The sequence below is a fragment of the Triturus cristatus genome, chromosome 4_1 (genome assembly GCF_964204655.1).
Source record: "Triturus cristatus chromosome 4_1, aTriCri1.1, whole genome shotgun sequence".
Lineage (NCBI taxonomy): Eukaryota > Metazoa > Chordata > Amphibia > Caudata > Salamandridae > Triturus > Triturus cristatus.
Genome location: NC_140585.1, coordinates 710031216 through 710052637, shown reverse-complemented (window position 1 = coordinate 710052637; position 21422 = coordinate 710031216). Strand labels below are relative to the sequence as shown.

The following is a 21422-nucleotide window of genomic DNA, read 5'->3' as shown; positions in this document are numbered from 1 at the left end:
GATGGTATTATTCAACAAAGTCATTCTTTCTGCAATACACTCTGCTGTTTATTGCACCATTTTGTGTGGGAGGTGGCAGGACACCAGGTAAATGTTATTTTTAAGTGTCGCCTACTAGACAGCACATGCTCTGTCTGGTGTGAGACGTATTGTTAGCTTACAGTGGCTTATAGCTCACCCATTGCTTACCATTGGTTGCATTATTTTTCTTTTGTTTGTTTTGTTTGTCATTCTCATTACTTGTTTCTTATTCTCCAGCTTGTGCAGACTTGCCAGCCTCTTCTTGTCTTTGTCCTTCTTGTTGTGTCCTTCCACTGCTCACTTTCCAAGCACTACGTTTTTCTCTTTGTTTAAGCACTCCACGAGAGTGCATGTGTTTTCCAGCTTTCTGCCTTGTGTATTTCTCTCCCCTTCCGCGCTCGGTGTTCCTTTCTTGTCGGTTTGCTTTTCTCCTACCTGTTCCATCCATTCTTCTTTTCCTTTCCCTCCTTGTTACTTCCCCCAAAGGGCGCCTTCCGTGTTGCTTCTTCTCATCTGCACCCTCTTTGATGCTTCTGCCCACGTGTTGCTTTCTTCACCCATGTCTTGCTTCCACCACACCAGTTGCTTCCGACACCTGTGTTGATTCTCCCCCAAACACATAAAAAAGTTTGTGTTTTTTTTTCTTTTTAGTCATTGATCCAGCTCAGATCAGTAACTAAAAAGAAAGAATGTGGATGCTTTATTTTGTAGTTGAGTGCGCTTAGGAGTTGCCTGCAGAGTCAACTTTAAACAAACATTTTTTATTCTTCAGCCAATAGGTCCCAAAAGTGAGAACTATTGGCTTTGCCGTAGTTTGTTTTAAATGTAATTTTTTAAATACACTGTTCTAGGGAGTGTGCTGAAAGAGGTGAGGCTACACAGAAATAGCTTTTTCCATGCACCTCTTTCACCGTACAGTAGATCCACAGGATCAGTTGCTTAGAAGATTCTTTGTCATTTGGTATCCATCAATGGAAATCAACCCCATTATTGATAAATTTCCACCTATAATTTTATATGCTGACTTTCACTAAAAACCTAAAAGTTGTCCTGTTCAGCAACTATTATTGAAATGACTTTTTTTCTGAGATTTTTTTATGTTTTCTGTTTTTGCATTAAAATATGTAGCTATTTAAGAAATTGTCTTTCGCATTTTATGGATTATGGCAGTTTAGTTTTTGGGGCACTTCTACTAAATAAAATAAATACATTAATGGGCTGTATGTCCCCTTTAACATATGAAACAGCACCCCCTGCGCACCAAAGGGCAGAGAGTGTCCCTTGCACAATGGGCCTAGCATAAGTAAAACCTCAAGGATTTGATCACAGAAGTGGACAAATGAAATGAGAACTTGGGACGCCAACAACATGGAGATCTGTTATTTCGACACCAAAAAAAATTATTCCCACATCTTGCGATAGAAACCTATGAGACAATTGTTTTTGCATGATATGAAGAAAATGCTTTACTGGCTATATTGGGAAGGTTGACAATTTAGAACCACCCAGCTCCAGTTTAATGGCACCGTGAAGAATATATGTGGCAGGTAAAAAGCTGAGATGAAAGGCACTTAAAAAAATTAAAGCAGGCCCTTTATTACTGTCGTTGATATTCCTCTAAAATGACTGCAGACAACCTACCTGTCTTATGCCTAGAGGAAAGCAGTAAATGTTTCTAATAGTTCTTATTGTCATTCTTTTTATCTATCTCATCCGGCAGCACCCACATCATGCCTTTAATGGAAACATTCAAGATGGTTTGATATTGGGCTATTAATAGTTAACATGTGAGGCATAGATGTGGCCTCTAATGATTGGTCTGGCCCAGCCCAGATTCAAACTGAACTTGCGCAACATCAGTACAGCCGGTTGTTAATAAGGGATAAAGCAAGATAGGCGACTGCCTAACTTCAGGCTCGACCTCCCTGAGTGCTTATTTTATAACACGAATATTTCCAGGAGCCACAAATAAAATGGTGTACCCACAACTCATTTTGCACATAGGCAGATTCAACTTTGGAAATAAAGCATCCTCAAAATGCTTCTTTTTGTTGAAAGTTTGTTTTATTAAGTATTTGTAGGAATGCATGGATACATTTCACTGTGTAAAACATATAATGAGATCGCACAGCCTAAACAGTGTACAGACAAAACTCTACTTTGGTATAATAAAACGAGACAACGAAGAAAGGGAAGGGAGAAGGAGGGAAGGGGAGGGAGGGCCCAGGGGAGTCGCAATTTGAAGCCTGGCCAAATACAATGGGGTATAAAGAAGTGGTTCCAGAGCATATGTGCTTGTAAAGCAATATCAAAAACAACATAAAAGATGAATAAACAATTGAGTACTGCTAAAGTGTTATTTAATCACACATAACAATTTGTCATTTTTTAATTAAACCAGCAATAGGCGAAAAAAGGATTGAAGGTGCCCAGGAAGGGGAGGAAGGTGATTAGAGTGAGGTAGTAGGGCAAGTGACATATAACGTTTAACAATATCACAATTAAATTGATGGGCATTTTTCTCAATGCCACGCAATCGCAGTGAAATCCTTCATTTGATATAAAATCTTTTACACAGCCATGTACATTTGAACAAACACAGTGCACATTGCACTATTGATGGTACTGGTATGAATGGTATGTCGACGTTTCGACCCCTTAACCCTGGTAGGTTGATTGGGTCCTTACTGACGGGGTCTTCATCAGGACAAAAGTGACTGTGTAGCGGGGGGGGGGGGCACCTAGAAAAATATTAAAAAGTGGGTTACATCATGTCCCAAAACGGAAATTAATTGGACAAGAAAGGGATAAGTCACTATATTTACCGTGTTAAAAGGTTGGAACCTAGTAGGTACTAGCTTGGCGTTGGAGACACTAGGGCTTCAGGGCTCCGAAGAGGATGGGAGTGAAGGACACCTGCAACAATAAGGTGTCAATGTGGGGGTGATCCGAAAGAAAATTGACTTGATTCTCAGATTCAAATCTAAATGTGTTCAACTTACTGAATAAAGATTAGTTATCACACCTTTCTGGAGGCAGTAATCAGTACTGCATCACTAGCCGTGGCAATGCCATCAGTACGGGTGGTGAAATGAATCGCAGATCATTTTGGCCTCTATATATGAAAAAACAAAGAAGAAAGGAAAAAGAATGTATAAAAAATTTAAAAACAGAAAATTCAGCGCACAGGTTTGACGAACCAAAGTCGGGGATCATCAGATAAGTTTAAAAACCAAATAGGGTAATAAACCAAAGGGTAATAAGCTAAATGTATAGAAAAGGACCGATCAATGGCAACATGGTTTACAGGAAAATATCATATGAAAAAGCGAGAAGAAAAACGCTTACGCGCATTCTCAACATAGAGATTATATCGACTGAAGAGTCAAAGAGCTTTTCCAAATGGACTGTCGGGGTCATATAAAATATGTCCAAATGGATCACAAGGTACGGGTGTAATCACCGTGACCTAGAACCTGGTGGCAAAAAGCAAGGCCATATTAAACCAGCGACTGATGGCGGGGAAAGTGATTTAGGTAAACCGAGCGAGGCGGAATAACAAAGTATCCGTGCTGACCCACCAATACCCAGCGTGGAGGTCAAATTACAGCTCGGGCTCCAGGGGGCAAAAGAGGGAACAAAGGGAAAATGGTCCCGAGCGTGATACACTATACTAGCTATCGTGCTGGAGTGCCTCTTACCGTGAATCACAACGGGTTTGTCTCTTCAGAAAATGAAAGGGAGCTGCTGCAGCGTGAGCCCTACATTTATGTTATGCACGAGGACGTTCTATGACGTCCCGCGTGTAGCAGCAGCTAGATGCTTGCAGTTGCACCATAATGAGTGTATTAGAAGAAAGACATCGGAGTGGTGTGTTCTTTAAAAAAAGTTTGGAAAGTGGAAATACTCATGTTGTCGAATTGAGCACTACATGTTATTAGTTGCAATTTAAATAGGGATAACAACTGAGACAACCTTTATATAAGGTATTAGAAGTGAAAATACTCATGTTGTCGGAATTGACACTACATGTTTTAGTTGTTTAAACCGGAAATAGCAACAAAGACAACCTTTATACAAGTCCAAGAAGCAACAAAGAATGATTTGCCGAACTCAAAAGGCACCATCGATAAATGTAATGTCATACCAAAATGAGAGGTGAAAAATAGAACATATATATATACATGTATATATTTCTAATTCATACGGTCGCATAAACATCCAGATAGGATCAATGTACATAACATTTGGACATTAGCTAACTCAACAATGCCACAATTGTCATAAAATTAATTAAAGTAGTATACCACACATGTCAAGTATATATAGATTACAGAGGCATATACTAGAGTCCAAGTTATTATAAATAATAGTGCGGCATTTGATAAGGTTGTCAGTTGGTGTAATGGAAACACAGAATGAAGTACACAAAACTCCCTAATTGCTAAGACAGGCTAATTGGGCATTGCTAGGGTCTTGTTCATTCAGGCCACTATTGATAGTATCCAAACGGATCATCCATTTGGATTCTCTTATGTTAAGGATGGAGGCTATGTTGCCCCCTCTTTGGCCCAGCTCTGTTTTCTCAATCGCCAACCATTGCATTTGATCAGGGCTATGTCCCATCTGATTGTAATGTTCAACAAGGGGTGCTCCTGCAACAGAGCATCTGATCCTACTTTGATGTTGCAGAATCCTTGCCTTGATTTTCTGCTGTGTTTAGCCAACATATAGATAACCACATGGACAGATAATCCCATAGATCACGTTGATGGAATTACAGTTGGTATGGGAATGCAACATGGTTGTATGATGTTTGTAGATGAAGCTTTTGGTTTGTATCGTCGTTAGGCACGCTCTACAAGATCCACATTTATAGTGTCCTTTTATAGGTGGTAAGTTCCAGAGTGACTGGATAGTTGGTTCCACTGGGTCCTCCAGAAAAGAGTGTACCACGTGATTCTTGATACTCATGGCCTTTTTGAAAGAGTGCATGGGTAAGTTGGGTTGATCAATCTCGGTTGATTCTAGGTTCCAATGGTTATTTATTATCTTCTTCATGGCGTTGCTCCTGGTGGAAAACGTCGTGACACAGATCATTCTTTTGAAGGCGGAGTTATCATGATTTTTAGCCATTAGTAAGGTTTCCCTTGGGTTGAACCAGGCCCTCTTTTGAGCCCTCTTGACCAAACGTTTGGGATAGCCTCTTGAAATCAGTCGGGTACTAAGATCTTCGGACTCCGTCAGATAGTCTGCCCGCTTCGTACAGTTTCTGCGAATCCGTAGAAATTGTCCTACCGGAAGATTGTCTCTCAGGCCGCGTGGGGGATAGCTGCTGTACCTTAAGAGAGAATTGCGTTCAGCAGGTTTTCTGTATAGAGTAGTGAATAGTTTGTTATCTTTCACTAAAGATCTTGAGATCGAGGAAAGCTATCTCCTGGGCATCTGACTGGATGGTGAACTGTATATCTTGATCACATCGATTCAGCCACTCATGAAAATGATTGAGTTTGAACTATATCACCATTCCAGATAAGTAATATATCATCGATATATCGTTTCCATAAATCAACATGTTGGTGAAAAGGGTTGTTGTTAAGAACATAGAGTTTTTCAAAACTGTCCATATAGAGGATGGCTAGATCCGGGGCAAAGGCAGCCCCCATCGCTACACCCTTCGTTTGTATATAGTAGTCGCCTTGAAAGTAAAAGAAATTCTTCTTCATAGCAATAGTGAGAAGAGCTATGATGAATTCCGTAGGCACCCTCATCGGAGCAGGTCGTAGATTGAGAACTTCTCGCATAACACCCAATGCCGGCTCTTGGGGAATACTTGTATATAGTGAAACGATGTCACATGTGACAAGTAATTGCTCATTAGGGTCAAAAGGTTTTTGGTCCACCAAGGTAATGACTTGCAAGGTATTCCTCAAGTATGTTTACGTCTTCTCAGCAATAGGTTTCAAGAAGAAGTCTATATACTTGCAAAGTGGTTCCAGTAGTGAGCCACAGCCAGATACAATGGGGCGTCCAGGCGGATTGAGCATGTCTTTATGTATCTTAGGTAAAGTGTAGATGGTAGGTAATCGTGGGCATTTTTGATTCAAATAATCAAATTCTAGTTTACTCAGATAACCCAGATCAAGCGGGGGCATGGAGAGTAGTCTGGGGATTGGGGTAGTAGAGCTAGGAGGAGGGGAGTGTGTAGGGGGTCGCATGCCTGTGCTAAGGTAGGCTGTTTTCCGATAAGAGTTTAGCCCCGCGCGGTAGCAGTGTGTCTTCGAAGAGCTGTTCTAGCAATGGTTGCCAAACATGCGTGAATTTGGATTCGGAGTGTGTGATACGGCATGTTAAAAGCTTCAACGCCATAGTGTGCCAGAGGTGAGTGAACCACAGCGAGATGGACAGTGTCGAGGGTTTTTTCCAATGTAGAGCAAGGGTTTGTTTGGCTGCCCCCAGCATGTGCAGGATTAGTGGCCAATCGGTATGCGTCATAGCTTTGAGAGATTGCGGTCAGACACCCAGTAGGATTACCAGAGCCGTGTCTTTGATGTGGCTTAGAACCTCCTTTCAGAAGAGAGTTAAAAGTGGGCGAGACCACCAGATATTGATGAAGTAGCCCATTGCTTAGTTACAATGCCAGCACAGGGTGAGGTAGTGGGAAACATTTTCTGTAATCGTACTGGTGTATAATACCATTGGGTCATTACTTTATAGGTAGTTTCGCGCTGAGAGATACTTCTGTAGGTCCTAGGAATGTTGTGCCAAAGTTGTTGCCATTGGTCTGTGGAAATAGCACCAGAGGTGTCTGAATGCCATTGCGTTTGGTAGGGGTCGATTGGCATGGGAGTGGAGTGTTGGAGGACCTGGTATGTGTGTGAGATCAGTCCCTGTGAGCCATCGAAAGAGCGCACCAGTGTCTCGAAAGAAGTAAGCGGATGCGTTGCCTCTTGTATGTTAAGAGGTGTGAATAACCAATGTCGGAGCTTATAATATGGCAGTCTCGTTGTGTCAGAGATGTGGAAGTCTTTTTTGCATTGACCAAAGGCCATAAAGGTTTCCCCCTCGAAGAGATCACGGATCGTGCGGCACTCCCCTTCCCCCAGTCTAAGAAGGAGTGTGGTTGTAGAGCCGGAGTAAGGCCTTTAGGGACCGCAAGTTTGTCCCATATGTCTAGAACCATCCTTGTGGGGGTGGCTATGTAGGCACTGCGCGGTCGTAACCGCATCAGCAGCCAGGCTATGTCCCAGAGAGGTCAGCATGCCGCCGCCCGATCCATATGAAACCAATGTTTGTTTGCTTTTGCGAAGCACCCACTCCGAGATAAAGTGAAGATGTGACGCCCAATAGTAAACGAGGAGTTTGGGGCAAGTGACCCCCCACACCCCCACCCCACCAGTCCCTGGGCAGGATGAGCACTTTATTAGAGAACCTCGGTCATCCTTTTCCCCAAATGAAGGAGTTATCTTTCTGGAGGCTTGTAATGACTGTTTGGGAAATAGGTGTAGGGAGACTTTGAAATGGGTATATAATTTTCGACAATATTGACATCTTTACTGCGTTGAGACGACCAAGCCACAACATAGGAAGCGATTTCCAGCATCTCAGATCTTCCAGGACAGAGCGCCGGCACTCTGGACTGATGGCTTGGGACCATGAGGCCAGTTTAGAGGTCCCATTTAGGCCCAGGTACTGAATCGTTGGGTCGCCCATTGGAATGGGCTGTGTGATTGCAGCTCAAGGGCTTCCTGTGGTGAGAGTGATAGGTTCAGTGCCTGTGATTTAGCCTTGTTAATCTTGAGGGCCAAAATCTGTTTGTATGTATGGTGAAGCGAGACCAGTGTGGGAAGGGATTCCCTAGGGGTGGTCAGAGTAAGCAAAAGGTCATCTGCAAATAACACAACTTTAAGTTTATCACTATCAAACAGGATACCCTTGATATTGGGCGACCGGCGGATGGCTATTGCTAGGGGTCAATTGCTAGAGCGAAAAGTTGGGGGAAAGCAGGCAGCCTTTTCGAGTACCTTTGCAAATGTGTAATGGGAGAGAGAGAACCCCATTAACCTGGATCTGCGTGTGTCGGGCGACGTAAGGTGCCATTATCCGGGAGACCATGATTAGCCCCAGCCCGATCCTCTGCAAGACCGCTTGGAGGAAAGTCCAGTCCACCCTATCAAAAGCTTCTCGGCGTCTAGGGAGACAAGGCACGCCGGGATGTCCCGCCACTTGACTTTCTCTACCAGGTGTGCTATGCCACCAATATTATAAAGTGCTTCATTTTAAACTAGTGCCACTGTGAAGAACTTTTTGTGGCTCAAACTCTTAGATTTTCGTTTCATAAACGGTTAGGTAAGGATACTCTTGCATAATTGTAGCTATATTAAATTACCACAATCTGCTTTTATGATTTGCTTTTCTCCAATTTAATTGTTTTAATCTTCAAAAATTACCCCCGCTGCCACCCCTTCAGTTTCAAGGGTGTTTTTTCATAAACTGAACACTGCAAAGTGCTAATTTAAGACATAGTCTATGCCACATTTTTTATCTTACTGGTGTCTTAAACAGTTGAATAGTTAAGCTGCACTATTTTACAGCCTTAAGCATTGGTAAGTGGATGCTTGTTAGAGGAACATTAAAGGTATGCCCTGTTTTGGCTTAAAATTTAACAGCATTTTTGACATATCTAAAGTAAACAACAGAACATAACCAAATAATATACACTAAGAAGAATAGCACAATTAAAGCATAACAGACACAGCACAAAACAGTCAAAGCAGAACACAACAACCACAGAACAACTCAACTACAACACAGTTCAGTCACACATCACTGCCTCCAGAAACCTGGTTTTATAATACCATGGTAAAAGTTGTTTGCACCAATTTTGCCTTAACTTACCATCAAGAGAATGCTATTGCTCCAATAGAAAATGTTTGCAATCCAGCTCTAAAACCGTAAAGTCAATAATGGTATGTCGGCTAGTAGTCACTCCTTTAGTCACTGACAACAACATATACAACACATATGTTGCACAGTACCAATTAAACCCCGAGGGAAGGATGAGCTCAAATAATTTTGATACAATAAAAATGTAATACAAAGTAAAAAATTTTTACTTAGAGGCCAAACCATTAGAAGAACCAACAGCTGTGTACTTGGCAGGCAGAGCTCTCTTCATTTCAGAGGTAGCTCTGATTTAGCTACTGAGATTGACGACAGTTGATAATTAATCCATTTCCTTATAAAAATGTGCTGCAATGGGTAATTGTGTTTTTGGCCCTAGTGCATTTTACAAATCCAGCAGAAAGAATGGATTGTCATAACTCTCCGTTTACACTGAATTCTTGATTTCTCGACCAATTAAAATTTAACCATCTATAACATCTTAACCACATGTTGCCTGTGTTTTTTATCCAGTAAGTCATGTATTGTCAATCAGTTTGGATCGTGTTCATATGGCCGTTGTCCTTTACTACTGTCGAGAAAGTTTGAAATTATAAATATGTGTATTTTTGTTTACAGAAAGAAATTTTGGAGCAGCAACAACAGGAAAGATTAGATACAACATTCCAACGAGTGTGTTTGTTTTGCCATGAGGAGTTCACTGGAAATAGGTATGTCTTTATCGTCAAACATGTTTTACTTCAGATAAAAAAATTAACTTACCGAAGACCATTTCAGAGAAAACTGAATAATTTCTTAGAAAACAAAACCAATCAAATGCAAATGTATGTGATAAACTCATAGGGCAAGGGGTATTAAGTTTGGATTTACAAAAAGTGGTCACACATTGCTCCCCAGCTTTTTGCAAATCCAATCCGAGTTTGTGAACCAGCATAATGACCCAATAGGTAAGTTCACAAGAATGGGCATCTTAGGGGGCCACGGACCAACCCCCCTAATTCATTATTCTTTATTCAGATTGCAGTGTGCAACCCCACCTGTTAATGGTTACAATCACAAGGATTGTGGCCTACAAAGGACAGCAGACCACCTCTCCTGTGATTACATTCCAAAATGTTAAAACATTTTTTTCAAAGGGGGGCGATTTTCTGGAATCAAACCGGGCTGCTTTATAAAAAACAAACCAGTAAGTTACTATCCCAGCTTGGGAGTCAGTAACTGGTCAATGGGTTGTGACCAAAATGGAAAATCTTCTAACTTCATGAAAGAAAGCTTCAGTTCTGTATAGTTATTTGACATTCAGCAGACAGACGGACGCTGTCGTGCTGCTTGCGCGCTGGATCGTCACGAGCTTAAGGAAATCCATCGCTAGTTAGGAATCTTTGTGAGTGAAGACCCACGCAGACAGACTCATGCTGTGACTGCATCCACTCATACACTGCACGTGTACCAAACACCGAAATTATAGTTCCCCACCATAACATCAGCCCACACATGCTACTGTGTGTCATCGGTTCATCACTAGCGTTGTGCTACTCACTTATTGCCAGCTCTCACTTGGGTACCCGGCTGGGTTCCCTTGTGAGTATCTTTTCCTTTACTATCACTCACTGTTGGCACACACTCTTCACGCGGCTGCGCAGTCCACTAGATGTCCCTATATTCCTAGGTCCTGAAGAGACCCTGTACTGCACAAAGGGTCGAAACGTCGTCGACAAAAAAAGAGAGAGACCTTTTAAATCAGCACGTATCACTGTATATAGTTGCTGTTTATTATGTATAATTTTGCAGATGGGCGACTTTTATAACACTTTGGAAACCTTGTAAAAATTGTCACAATATGTCACCAACACCTTACGTTCCTGTTTTTCACTGGGGACACTACACACTATCTTTTCATTGTATTTTTTTGTGAAATATAATACAAAACTGTGTTAAACCACACCAAAGGTGTATGTGGTTTCTTCTTCCTCTGACATCACTCTAACCCTCCATTGCGATTGCGCATTTGATTACCAATACTTGGTTTTACCACTCCACAGGAACCACTGTTTCTGATAATATTTTAACTACCCTGGTTCCTCAGTGAGTAGGGACCCCTTGTCCCCTTTTTTCAGTTCTGTATAGACACAGAGGCTAGGATTATGCAATACGTTCTACTTTGATTTTAGCCAGCAGTCCTGGAAAGCAGAAAGACCGCCCACCATTCAATATCCAGCGGTCCACATAAAACAGTCCTCAAGAAAACTCACTTCCTCTTTGTTTGTGCTTTACTGTTGACCTCTTATTCTTTTCATCCATCTATTGATAATTCTGTTTCTCGTCTGTTCCTGGTAAAATTAAACAAGATGGCAAGAATTCATTCCTTCCTTGACAAAAAGCAAAATTTCCATTGCAAACAATTAAGAAGCCAACAGTTCCTCCATATACACATAGTCCTTGAATCGGTTTCCTTAAAATACTTGATAATTTCCTTCATAATAGCTAGGAAAAGTTACAATGTGTCACTGGAGGCTCAAATTATGCAACTTTGAAGCTTATTGATTACCAATGATGCTACTCCCATTATTGCCTTAAAACGTTTTAAGAGTTGATTCTGAGGACCAGTAAGCCACATTCTGAATATCCTCCAATCGAGCCCCCAGTGAGAAGGCTTTAGATTCCATTACCCTTTTTACAGAGTGGTGTCCAAAGCTAGATACGTCTATGGCAGCTTTACTCAGTACACCGTAAAATCATCTCGCAATCTTAGGAGATGAAACAGGCCAGTATAGTTTCTTAATAGCAATCAGCAATTGTCTCGTACCTCCAGTGCTTACTTCCTCCTTTATGGGTTTGTAGGCTCTCAGTTCTTTTACCACACAGAGTTTAGGATTATCCAGAAAAGTTGGATAGTCTAATGTCTTGGTGTTGGATTTATTCCTTGAAGATACGGTGAATTTGACCAATTGTGAAGTAAACATCCTATTTGAAATAACCTTATGTTCTGATATCAGAAACTCGCTTAGTAGAAATGAGACATAGCAACATTGCTAATTTATCTATAATCTCTCCCCAGACAGAATTTGGTTATCCAGTCAGAATTCCAGTAGAAGTATGACCACATTCACATCCCACAAGCAGTTGTTTCTGGTTTCTGGAGTGACTGACAGTCAAACCACTCTGAGTAAAGTTCAGACCACTGGATGATCACCCACTTGTAACACCTTATAAAGTACATTACCCACCAAAATCGCAGACCAAAATGCATGAACAGTGTGATATGCCATTTTGCCACTTGCTAATTGTGACATAAAATATAGTGTATACACTACTTCAGCCTCTATGGGATCCATATTCCATCCCAGACACCATTGGGACCATCTATGCCATGCAAACCTGTAACGCTTGACTGTGTACGCCAACTAGGCTTTCTTAATGAAGTATGTTCTGAAATTCATACATCTCGGGGTCTCCAGTAATCTTCCTTGCCATAAACTGGAATGAGTTACTGTGTACATCCATCAGAATATTAGGAAGCGGGAAAGAAGTGAGAGGAGAAAGAAGGATTGGAGAATCCTAAAACTGTCCATTAAAAACTGGCATCCAAACCAGTGTCATCAAGATCAGGTCGGCCTTTTGCATCCTCACTTGTGCCATAAGTCTCATTTTTTTTTTTTAACACAAACTTTGAGTATTTTTGATAAACTAGACCCAACCATATAATCAAATTATACACATTTTTGTTTTTTTATGACATAGTGTTTACATCCACGTTCGTCTTAGGTCACATCACCTATACATTTCAATACTAATGATGAATAGTATTTGTTACATTACCAAGAGAATGGTCTAAATATAGTACCATAAACAGTAGCATTATGTTAAGTGTCATGTTATCAAGAACCCATAACCCCCTCCTGCCATAAACCCACCCCATAAACAAACTCTTTAACAAAGAAAAAAGTTGCTGCTGCAAAGTAATCGCACCTTAATAGGTGCCCTGTACTACGTGGTGATCCTGTCCGATCTCATAGGGAAGGAGAAGGGGGGGACGCAAGGAGAGGGAGGTGAAAAAGGACGGGGGGAAGGGAGGGCACGGGAACAATCTCATTCAACCAAGCTATACGCACAGATAGCAATCCAGTGTCAACACCGCAGTCTTCCTGTGTAGTCTTGGAGTCCTCCGACCTCTCTTCTGAGTCTACCTTGAAAAGCTCTATCAGTTGTGCCCAGTCCAGGGATATTGGATGTTTTCTGAGCCCCCTGTATTCCTCACGCTGCAGCGCCTCTCTCTCTGCTACAGCCCATCGGGGAACTTCCTCCCTCCATTTGCCTTCACGTGGTGCTGTGCGGGATTTCCAGCGCTGTGTAATCCATCTCTTCGCAAGCATCAGGGCTAATCCTGCAAAACGGCGTCGTAACTTCACCTTCATGGGGAGCGGGAAAAGGCCCAGGAGACAGGCCTCCTGTGCCATAAGTCTCATAATCATTGAAAATGAGGAAGTGTATATCTGTTACTTCCGCCAGGGTATCCACTCTCCAGTTGGATGCAACAAGGTCCACTTTGCATGATCTCCACATTGAGCTCCTGCGCCTGTTCCACTTGCATCCAATTATATGATTAGGTCCTAAGCTGTGCTGAAAACGGCATTGCAACTCCAGATCTCCATGTGGTCTCGGTACTATTCAATTTCCATCTTGGCCTCCGCTGCCAGAGGGTTATCTCTTCTGCATGAATCAAACCCTTCTGAGATGTGCCATGAGTCAATGAAATACCCGGTAGTGTAGGGCTCCTGAGAATTTCACCTGTATTGAAGGCCTATAGAAGTTCCATGATACTCGCTAGAAGTCTTAATGGCAAGTGTTGACTTAACAAAGTTCTCTGCAGTTCTGCTCTGATAACTACCTCCATCTGCTTCCAAGGGAGCCTTAGTTTTGGCTCTGCTAAGTCACGTTGGATTTTTGCATGTTGATGTCAAATCCCAGTCCCTGTTGAAGGTAATTTTTGTGTTCAAGTTGGTCTTAAAGAAAGTAGGATCCTGGTTCATCAGCAGGATATCATCCAAATAGACATCAAATACCTCTGGATCTCAGAAGGACTGCGACCTGCCTCTATACCACTGCGTGAAGGAGAGGTTGAATGGTAATGGTTGCCATTCTTAGACCTGTTGTCTCCATTTGAATTGGAGAAATCTCCTGTGAGGTGCATAAATTGGAAAGTATGCATCCTTCAGATCCAACCTGACCATCCAGTTGTTTGGTACAAAGATGTGTTTGAGGAGGTGGATGGGATCTTCAAATGGTGATATACCAGCCTTTCCTTCAACATAAGTATTCCACTTCTTGATCTATAAGTTTTCTGTTTCATAGAAGGTAATGGATATGGGTCTTTAGGTCTGAACTGGTGTTCTGGAGCATTCTGGAAGCCTTGCACCATCTGAAGGAACCAAACCCCTGTGACCATCCTCAATTATTTCAGAACTAGATTCTCTCTCTCTCCTATTCGTGGTTGGGAAAAATGGATAGTCCTTACCTGTAGATCCGCTTGGTGCAATAGTGCCACCATGGAAGGATCCTCTAACTAACCAACCTCTTCTGGTGCCTTGTGTGTGGAACAATCCTCTGAATCATTTCGGATATTGCATTGGAAAGTTTTTTTTTTTGCTACCTTGATTTCTTAGGGAGGCTGGAGTATAAGACCTGCCGGTTGAGTACTCCATGCCACTATCGGCCCCACCAAAGATCTTTTGGCTGAAAATTATTTTCATGGACTGTTGGGCCTTATCCAGTGATGAAAAGGTAGTACACATTTTCTAAGTTCTTTAATGAAAGGTTCCCCCAAAAGTTCTTTAATGAAAGGTTCTGCCACTGAGTCCGCCTCTGTGGTTGGAAATTCACCCAACTTTGGGGTTGATATTTATCAAGAGAGAAACTTTTCACTGTCCTAAGTCTTCAATCGCCCTTGTTTATAATGGGGTAATAGGACAGTGATAACTGCCCTTCTAAACCTCCAGTCACCCTTGGACACAGTGAGGCTGGTTATACCTCTTTTGTACTGTGGTACTGTCTGACACTGGAGGGACACTAATTGTCGCTCCGTGTTCAAAGAACTGCCATGTTGTCTCCAACTTTTGAGTAGCCTTTAAAAGGATTAGCAAATCGGTTGCTTTCTAAAATGTGTAGGTTTCACCCTGTCTCTCCAAGCTGTCCAAAACTCCATATCGCTGAAAGTCTTTCCCAGGGTGATCAGAGAATCAAGTGTGTTCTGTAATTATGCACCCCCTAATTAATCCAAGAGTAGCCATGCTCAGCCCCTTGTAGCTCCGCCCCTGGAGGGGTGATGCCCAGTGCAAGCCGGTGTTGCAAATTGTTTCGGGTGGAGTGCGACGTTTGCAGTTCAATCACCTGCTCTTCAGTAGACTTCTGCTTTGTTGATGTCTGCTGAACTCCAACCAATTATGGGTGCATGGTGAAGGAAGGCCAGCAGTCCAGTGTTGAAGCACCCTGCTCCGAGAAGGGATGTTATGGCGCTACTCTGTCCCTGCGAATAAGAGTATTCTGTTGCTCATTCAAAGCCATCATAAAACAATCCCTCGAGCGTTATCAATTTTTTATCATGGAACATTGCGGGGCTCGGGAAGAATCTCGCAGATCCTGTTTGGAGCGATTTCATCGACAAGTTTGATGTTATCCTCTTTCAGGAAACCTGGAGTTTGGTACCCCTGCATAGATCAGGGTTCATCACTCATTTTGTCCCCGCAATCAGATCCATAAGAGGACGCCCATCGGGGGGTCTCCTAATTTGGATTAACATCAACTTGAACTGGGCAATCAAGAGGCATGTAATTACATCTCACGACCTCCTCCATTTATCCATCAACGGGGTCGACGACCAACCCCCGCTTGAAATATTCAACATCTATGCTAGGGGGACCCCTGGAGCACGGGAAAGCCCTGCTGTTTCGGCTCTTGAGTCCGAATTAACAGCATTCACCTTCAAGGTGGATGTCGTCGTTGCCGGGGACTTTAATTGCACTTTTGAGCCCCTGAGCAGCGACGACATCCTGGGCATTGGAGATGCCGACTCTAAGCAGGGCATACCCCAACTTACTCTCCCGCCAATAAAGAAATGGTCTAAGAGGGCTCTGCAACTTAATGCGCTAACACTGGAGTTCAATTTGAGGGCCACAAATGGACGAACTTGCTCAGATGGTCAGGGAGCCCCTACTTTCACGAGGACTAGAGCTCCCTCGCGCATTGACTACATTCTGTTGGGTATCGAGCTTTGGCCAGATCTTATCGACATGGAAGTAATCAACAGGTGTGAGAGCGATCACAGCCCCCTGTCCATGAAGCTCAAGCGTGAGTCTGTTACTACTTCCATCGAGCATTCCAACAAACAGAGGCCTGGGGCAAGAGAGGTTGTCCCGACCAATTGTAATAGGCGTCTTAAGTGGCCAAGGGTGGTAAAACGCGAATTGGACCTGGGAAAAATAAAAAGGATAGTGGAAGAAGGCTCTATAGCCCTGGATATACCCAGGGGTTGTCTTTCACAGGCCCCTTCTCCCCAACACTTCTTAGAGGTTTATCACCAAACAGTGACTAGGGTGGGGAACTTTTTTGTGATGGAGGAAAAGGGGGACCGTAAGTGCCCTCCCCCCAAATCAGAAAACCTTTGGTTCTCACAGGACTGCAGGGAAAAAAGACAGATTCTATCCGAAGCCATTAAACATAAGGTTCAACCGGCCATTGTTAAAGCCCGAAAAACTTATTATGAAACTATCAGGAAGGCAAAGAGACTGTGGGAGGAAAGTCATTGGCAGGATTTAAAGGCCGCTGCCTTACAAAAAGACTCAACTCCCTTCTGGAGTCTCATTAATGTCCGGTCCAAGGGAAGAGCTGACCCAATCCCCAATCATATAACGGGGAGTCAATGGCACCAGCACTTCTCTGATCTTTACTCTTTTGGGGAAAAAATGGCTCCAGAGAACCTGACCCCGGTAATTGAGAACTTGGTACCCCTGGAGATAGAGGCCGCGTTTGGTCTATCAGAGGTCCTCTCTGCAATCAATATGATTGCCCCAGGAAAAGCAGCAGGACCTGATGGCCTCCCTGGCGATCTCTTGCTACACGACAAAGACCTATGGGCAGAATTCATTCTACGCATTTTAAATAATTTAGCTTTGGGATGCCCGGTCCCGGATTCTTGGAAGGGGGCGGAGGTGGTGGCCATTTATAAGAAAGGGGATAGGGGGGACCCTGCCAACTACAGACCGATTAGTTTAATCGATGTCCTACAAAAAGTGGTCGGCAGAGTCCTCCTCACTAGAATCAAGACCTGGATAGATGAGGAGGGTATCCTGAGCCATTTTCAAGCCGGTTTCAGGGAGGGGGTTGGCACCATTGACCAGGTCTTCAGATTTTGCACCATACATTGGAAATCTGTAATTATTGAAAAAGGCAGCCTGTATTTGGCTTTTATTGATTTAAAAACGGCCTTTGACCTGGTCCCACGATTACAGCTGTGGCAGGTCCTGTATGACTTGGGCATCCCCCCCCTAATCTTGGACCTCCTCAAACGCCTTCACGAAGGGAATTTTGCTAAAGTCCGATGGGGGCATCAGGGACAGCTCACAGAGAGGATTACCGTCGAGAAAGGAGTACGCCAGGGCTGTGTTTTAGCCCCGACCCTGTTCTCTCTCTTTATAAATGGGGTGGCAGACCACTTGAGAGAGGACACGGTCGATGCACCAACCCTGTGTGGGGAAAAAACACCCACCCTGCTCTTTGCTGACGACACTCTGTTGATATCTAAAAGCCCTATGGGCCTACAAAGATTGCTCTCCCGCTTCTCCCATTTTTGTGACACCAGGGGCTTGAAAATAAACACTTCTAAAACCAAGCTAATGGCACTATCACCCTCTAGAAATTTTAGGAATAATATTAAGCTTAACGACACTATTCTTGAGCTAGTTGAGGCTTTTGATTACCTTGGAGTCAGGGTAAACAATAAGCTAAAATGGGCTCCCCATCTATCGAAAATGCTTCTTGCCCATAAGAGAGCCTCAGGGGCAATAGCGAAACACCAGAGACTCTCTTACACCAGGCCCATTGCTGCGGCAGTTAAGGTCTATGAGGGGAAGGCAATGCCAGCTGCCCTATACGGGGCGGAACTGTGGGGGTTCGAAAACCTAACAGAGCTGCTTAGATCTGAGAATAAGTTCTTCAGAGACTTACTGTCGCTCCCTCTGTCTACCCCACTAGTTCCTCTCCGTTATGATCTTGGCAGACAAAACATTAGTAATGTAGCCAGGCTGCGCCCATTACTATACTGGGCAAGGCTCCGGAGAACCCCTGAACTCCTCCACTATGCATCTGCCCTCGACGAGCTAATAAAACTTGGAGCTGAGCGTAAGATCCCTTGGGTATCAAATTTGAAAAAGGAGCTTCAGAAGATAGGTCTGGAAGAGGCCTGGGTAACCCAGCTCCCCCTACCCAAATCTGTGATAAAGAAGGCTTACTGGGAATGGGTTATGACTAATACCCTAAGAAATCAGGGAGGTGAGCTAACTTTGAATTTCCTGGATGTGAAACCTGCACCTAGCATGGAACCCTTTCTTGACATTATTGAATCTCCTGAAGATAGGTCCCTTTATCTCAAGATGAGATATGGTACACTCCCACTCTACGAGTTTCAATCTAGATGGAGCACGGCACCCGTAAGTCCGAAAGGCTGTCCCGGTTGTGCCTCGCCCTTGGAGTCTACTGGTCACTTTCTGTTTGCATGCAAAGCATACCGGCAACCAAGAGCGAGATGGTTGACACCGGTTTGTAAAAATATGGGGACCAGGTCTGCCAGGGTGGCATTGCGTATCTTGATCTATGACACATCAGTCCCTAGTGTCATCTGTGGGACTGCTAAATACCTGGGCTGGGCCTGGAGGATTAGACGCAAGCTCCTTAAGGTGCAACAATTTTAAGATATAAACTTATCCCTGTTGCCCATAAAGAATACCATTGCCAAAGGTACTGACAAATGGGGGTCTTTGTTTACACTGTATATGCATATTTATTGCCATTTTTTACTGCTTTTAATTGTATAAGGTTCAAAGCATATAGTTGTAGTGGGTTTTTAAAACTGTTTTTATATTTATTGTACCAAACTTTTATGATATTTTTGTAATATATCGAATAAAGTAACTACAACAAGTAGTGTGACACAATTAAATGTCCTTAAAAAATGGCACTTATGTCACTGCTGAGCACTGATGAAGTGCGTTTTTATAAAGGATTGTTTCATATGGATAGTCAGCTATTGATTGGTAAACTTTCATTCTGTTTTAAGGACTCATGGAATTTGCCGTCCTCTATTTATTGTACTATTGATGTTTTTATGGACTGCTGGTAAAAATAAAGACACAAGTAAAGCATAATCTGAGCCTCCAGTCCTAACATACAATTCCAGTCACAGCTCATTGCTACATAGCTTACTGATTGACAGTTTTGATGGTGAGAGAGTGTTGTTTACACCAAGAGTGTACATGCCCTATTGTATCAGAGTTTGGTTCCCAGCCTGATTGCTCTAGCTGAGCCCTGGTTTGGATGTGATAACATAATGGAAGCACAGGTCAAGTGTTTTGAGGATTTGAGAAATTGGTTCTTTACTCAACCTCCTCCTAAAGGAGGTTTTTTCCGGTTGCAGATCCCTTGTGGTATGGCAGGGATTTTAGGGCAGCAATGTGTTGTCTAATGAATGCCTTTAAAAGTGGCTCCTCTCAAGAAATCTGGACAGCCATAGCCACCGATAAATCTGTCCAAAAGAAAGCGCGAAAGTAGCCTGGGACATAGCCTTCTGGTACGACATTCTGATTCCTACCCCATCTGGGGACCAGGTGCCTTTCTGCCATATGATAACCCATGGCGCTAAGTCGAGCAGAATGAGACCAAATTCCAATATCCTCCTGCAAGAATGGTTTAATCACTTTTTCAATCACTTTATAGTGAACCCCTGGCTCCCTATTCTTATACTCCAGATTCTGATGAGTTGGATAATGTTCCTCCTATACCATCTTGCCCAAGTCTCCAGTGAATGGAACAAGCTCATGACGTAGGCTTTTTTTTCTATGGCAGAAGTAGTAAACACTATCTGCTCACAAAATGCAGGCAACGCCTCGGTGGTAGACGGAATTCCAGTGGATTTATTTATATCTGAACCTGTTATCTGGGCTCCTTACTTAAACTTTGTCTCCAATGCCATCATCGCGGGTGCACAGATCCCTGCAACCTGAAAACGTGCAGAAATTATTCCCATTTTTAAGAAAGGACTTAAATCTCACCCAGCAAACTACCGCCCAATAATCCTTATAGAATCTAGTCAAAAAGTATTTTACGAACTGAATTTGGACCATCTCCTAACTTGGATTGACGACAGTAAGATTCTGTCCCAGTTCCAGGCAGAATTTCAATCAAAGATTAGCACTGTCGAGCAGGTTTTCAGATTCCAACCCATTAGATGGAAAGTGGTTGTCATCAACGGGGGCAGCCTCTATGTCGCCTTTGACGACCATAAAGTGGCATTTGATATGGTCACCAGAGAAAGTCTCTGGAATACCCTTATGGATTTAGGGCTCCTTAGCTCTTTTCTACATGCCTTCATTGTAACAGATTCGATGGGGAGTAAATGGTGAAGCAACTGATCGTATCAAAGTCCACAAGGGGGTTCGGCAGGGTTGGTCTTTGTTCAAGCACTGTTTTTTCTCTTTATTATTGGGTGCTTAGATTTCTTTATAGACTGCAACAGAGATTCCCTTGTACTTGGGGGCTTAGATATTCCAGCTTTATTGTTCTCAGATGATAATTTGCTAGTATCTAAGACTGTATAAGATATTTAGACCCTGCTGTCAAGGTTTAAACTTGTTTGCACCAATCATGGCCTGATCATCAATGCAAGTAAAACAGATTGCTAGCAACTCACCCACATAGGTGATTTAGAGAAGCTTTAAGTCTGGAGGGTGTAGAGCTTGAGAGAGTGTTGGATGTTGAATATCTAGGAATCTGTTTATCTAGCTCCAAAATGTGGGCCACGCAAATCTTAAAAAGTTTGCTCCTGTTAAACCATAGGGCAGCTGTAACCTTTAGATTTGTAAATAACACCTCTTTCCATCCTGTTTCTCCCCTTCTTGAAGTATGGACAGCACAAGCAGTGTTGACTTTAACCTATGGAGCCGAACTCTTGGATAATAGTAGCATTGATGCACTGGGGATAGCGGGATTTGTGTTTTTTGAGGGCGGCCTTAAACTTCTTCAGAGCACTCCCTTAGTTCTTACACAAGACCTAGGTTTTCAATCTATCATTCCCAAAGTATGTTATAAACCCATGATGTACTGGCTGAGGATTTGGACTACCACTGAGTTGGAACATTATTGAGTGGATCTTAGCGATATCCTGGACAGACAAAAGGGAGGGGAGACGTTACCATGTTTAAAATACTCAAGGTAGCCTCCCACTTGCCACT

General features: G+C 42.9%; 1 protein-coding gene across 2 annotated transcripts in view; it reads left to right on the top strand.

Moving 5' to 3' along the window:
- The window catches only part of ZNF277 (zinc finger protein 277), a 733870-nt gene that overhangs the window by 380102 nt on the left and 332346 nt on the right, over positions 1 to 21422 (top strand). For both annotated transcript variants that reach the window (XM_085653187.1, XM_085653186.1), the window contains one exon: positions 9544 to 9635. In XM_085653187.1, coding sequence (XP_085509313.1) covers positions 9544 to 9635 — 92 coding nt within the window. The remainder of the gene's footprint in view (positions 1 to 9543; positions 9636 to 21422) is intronic.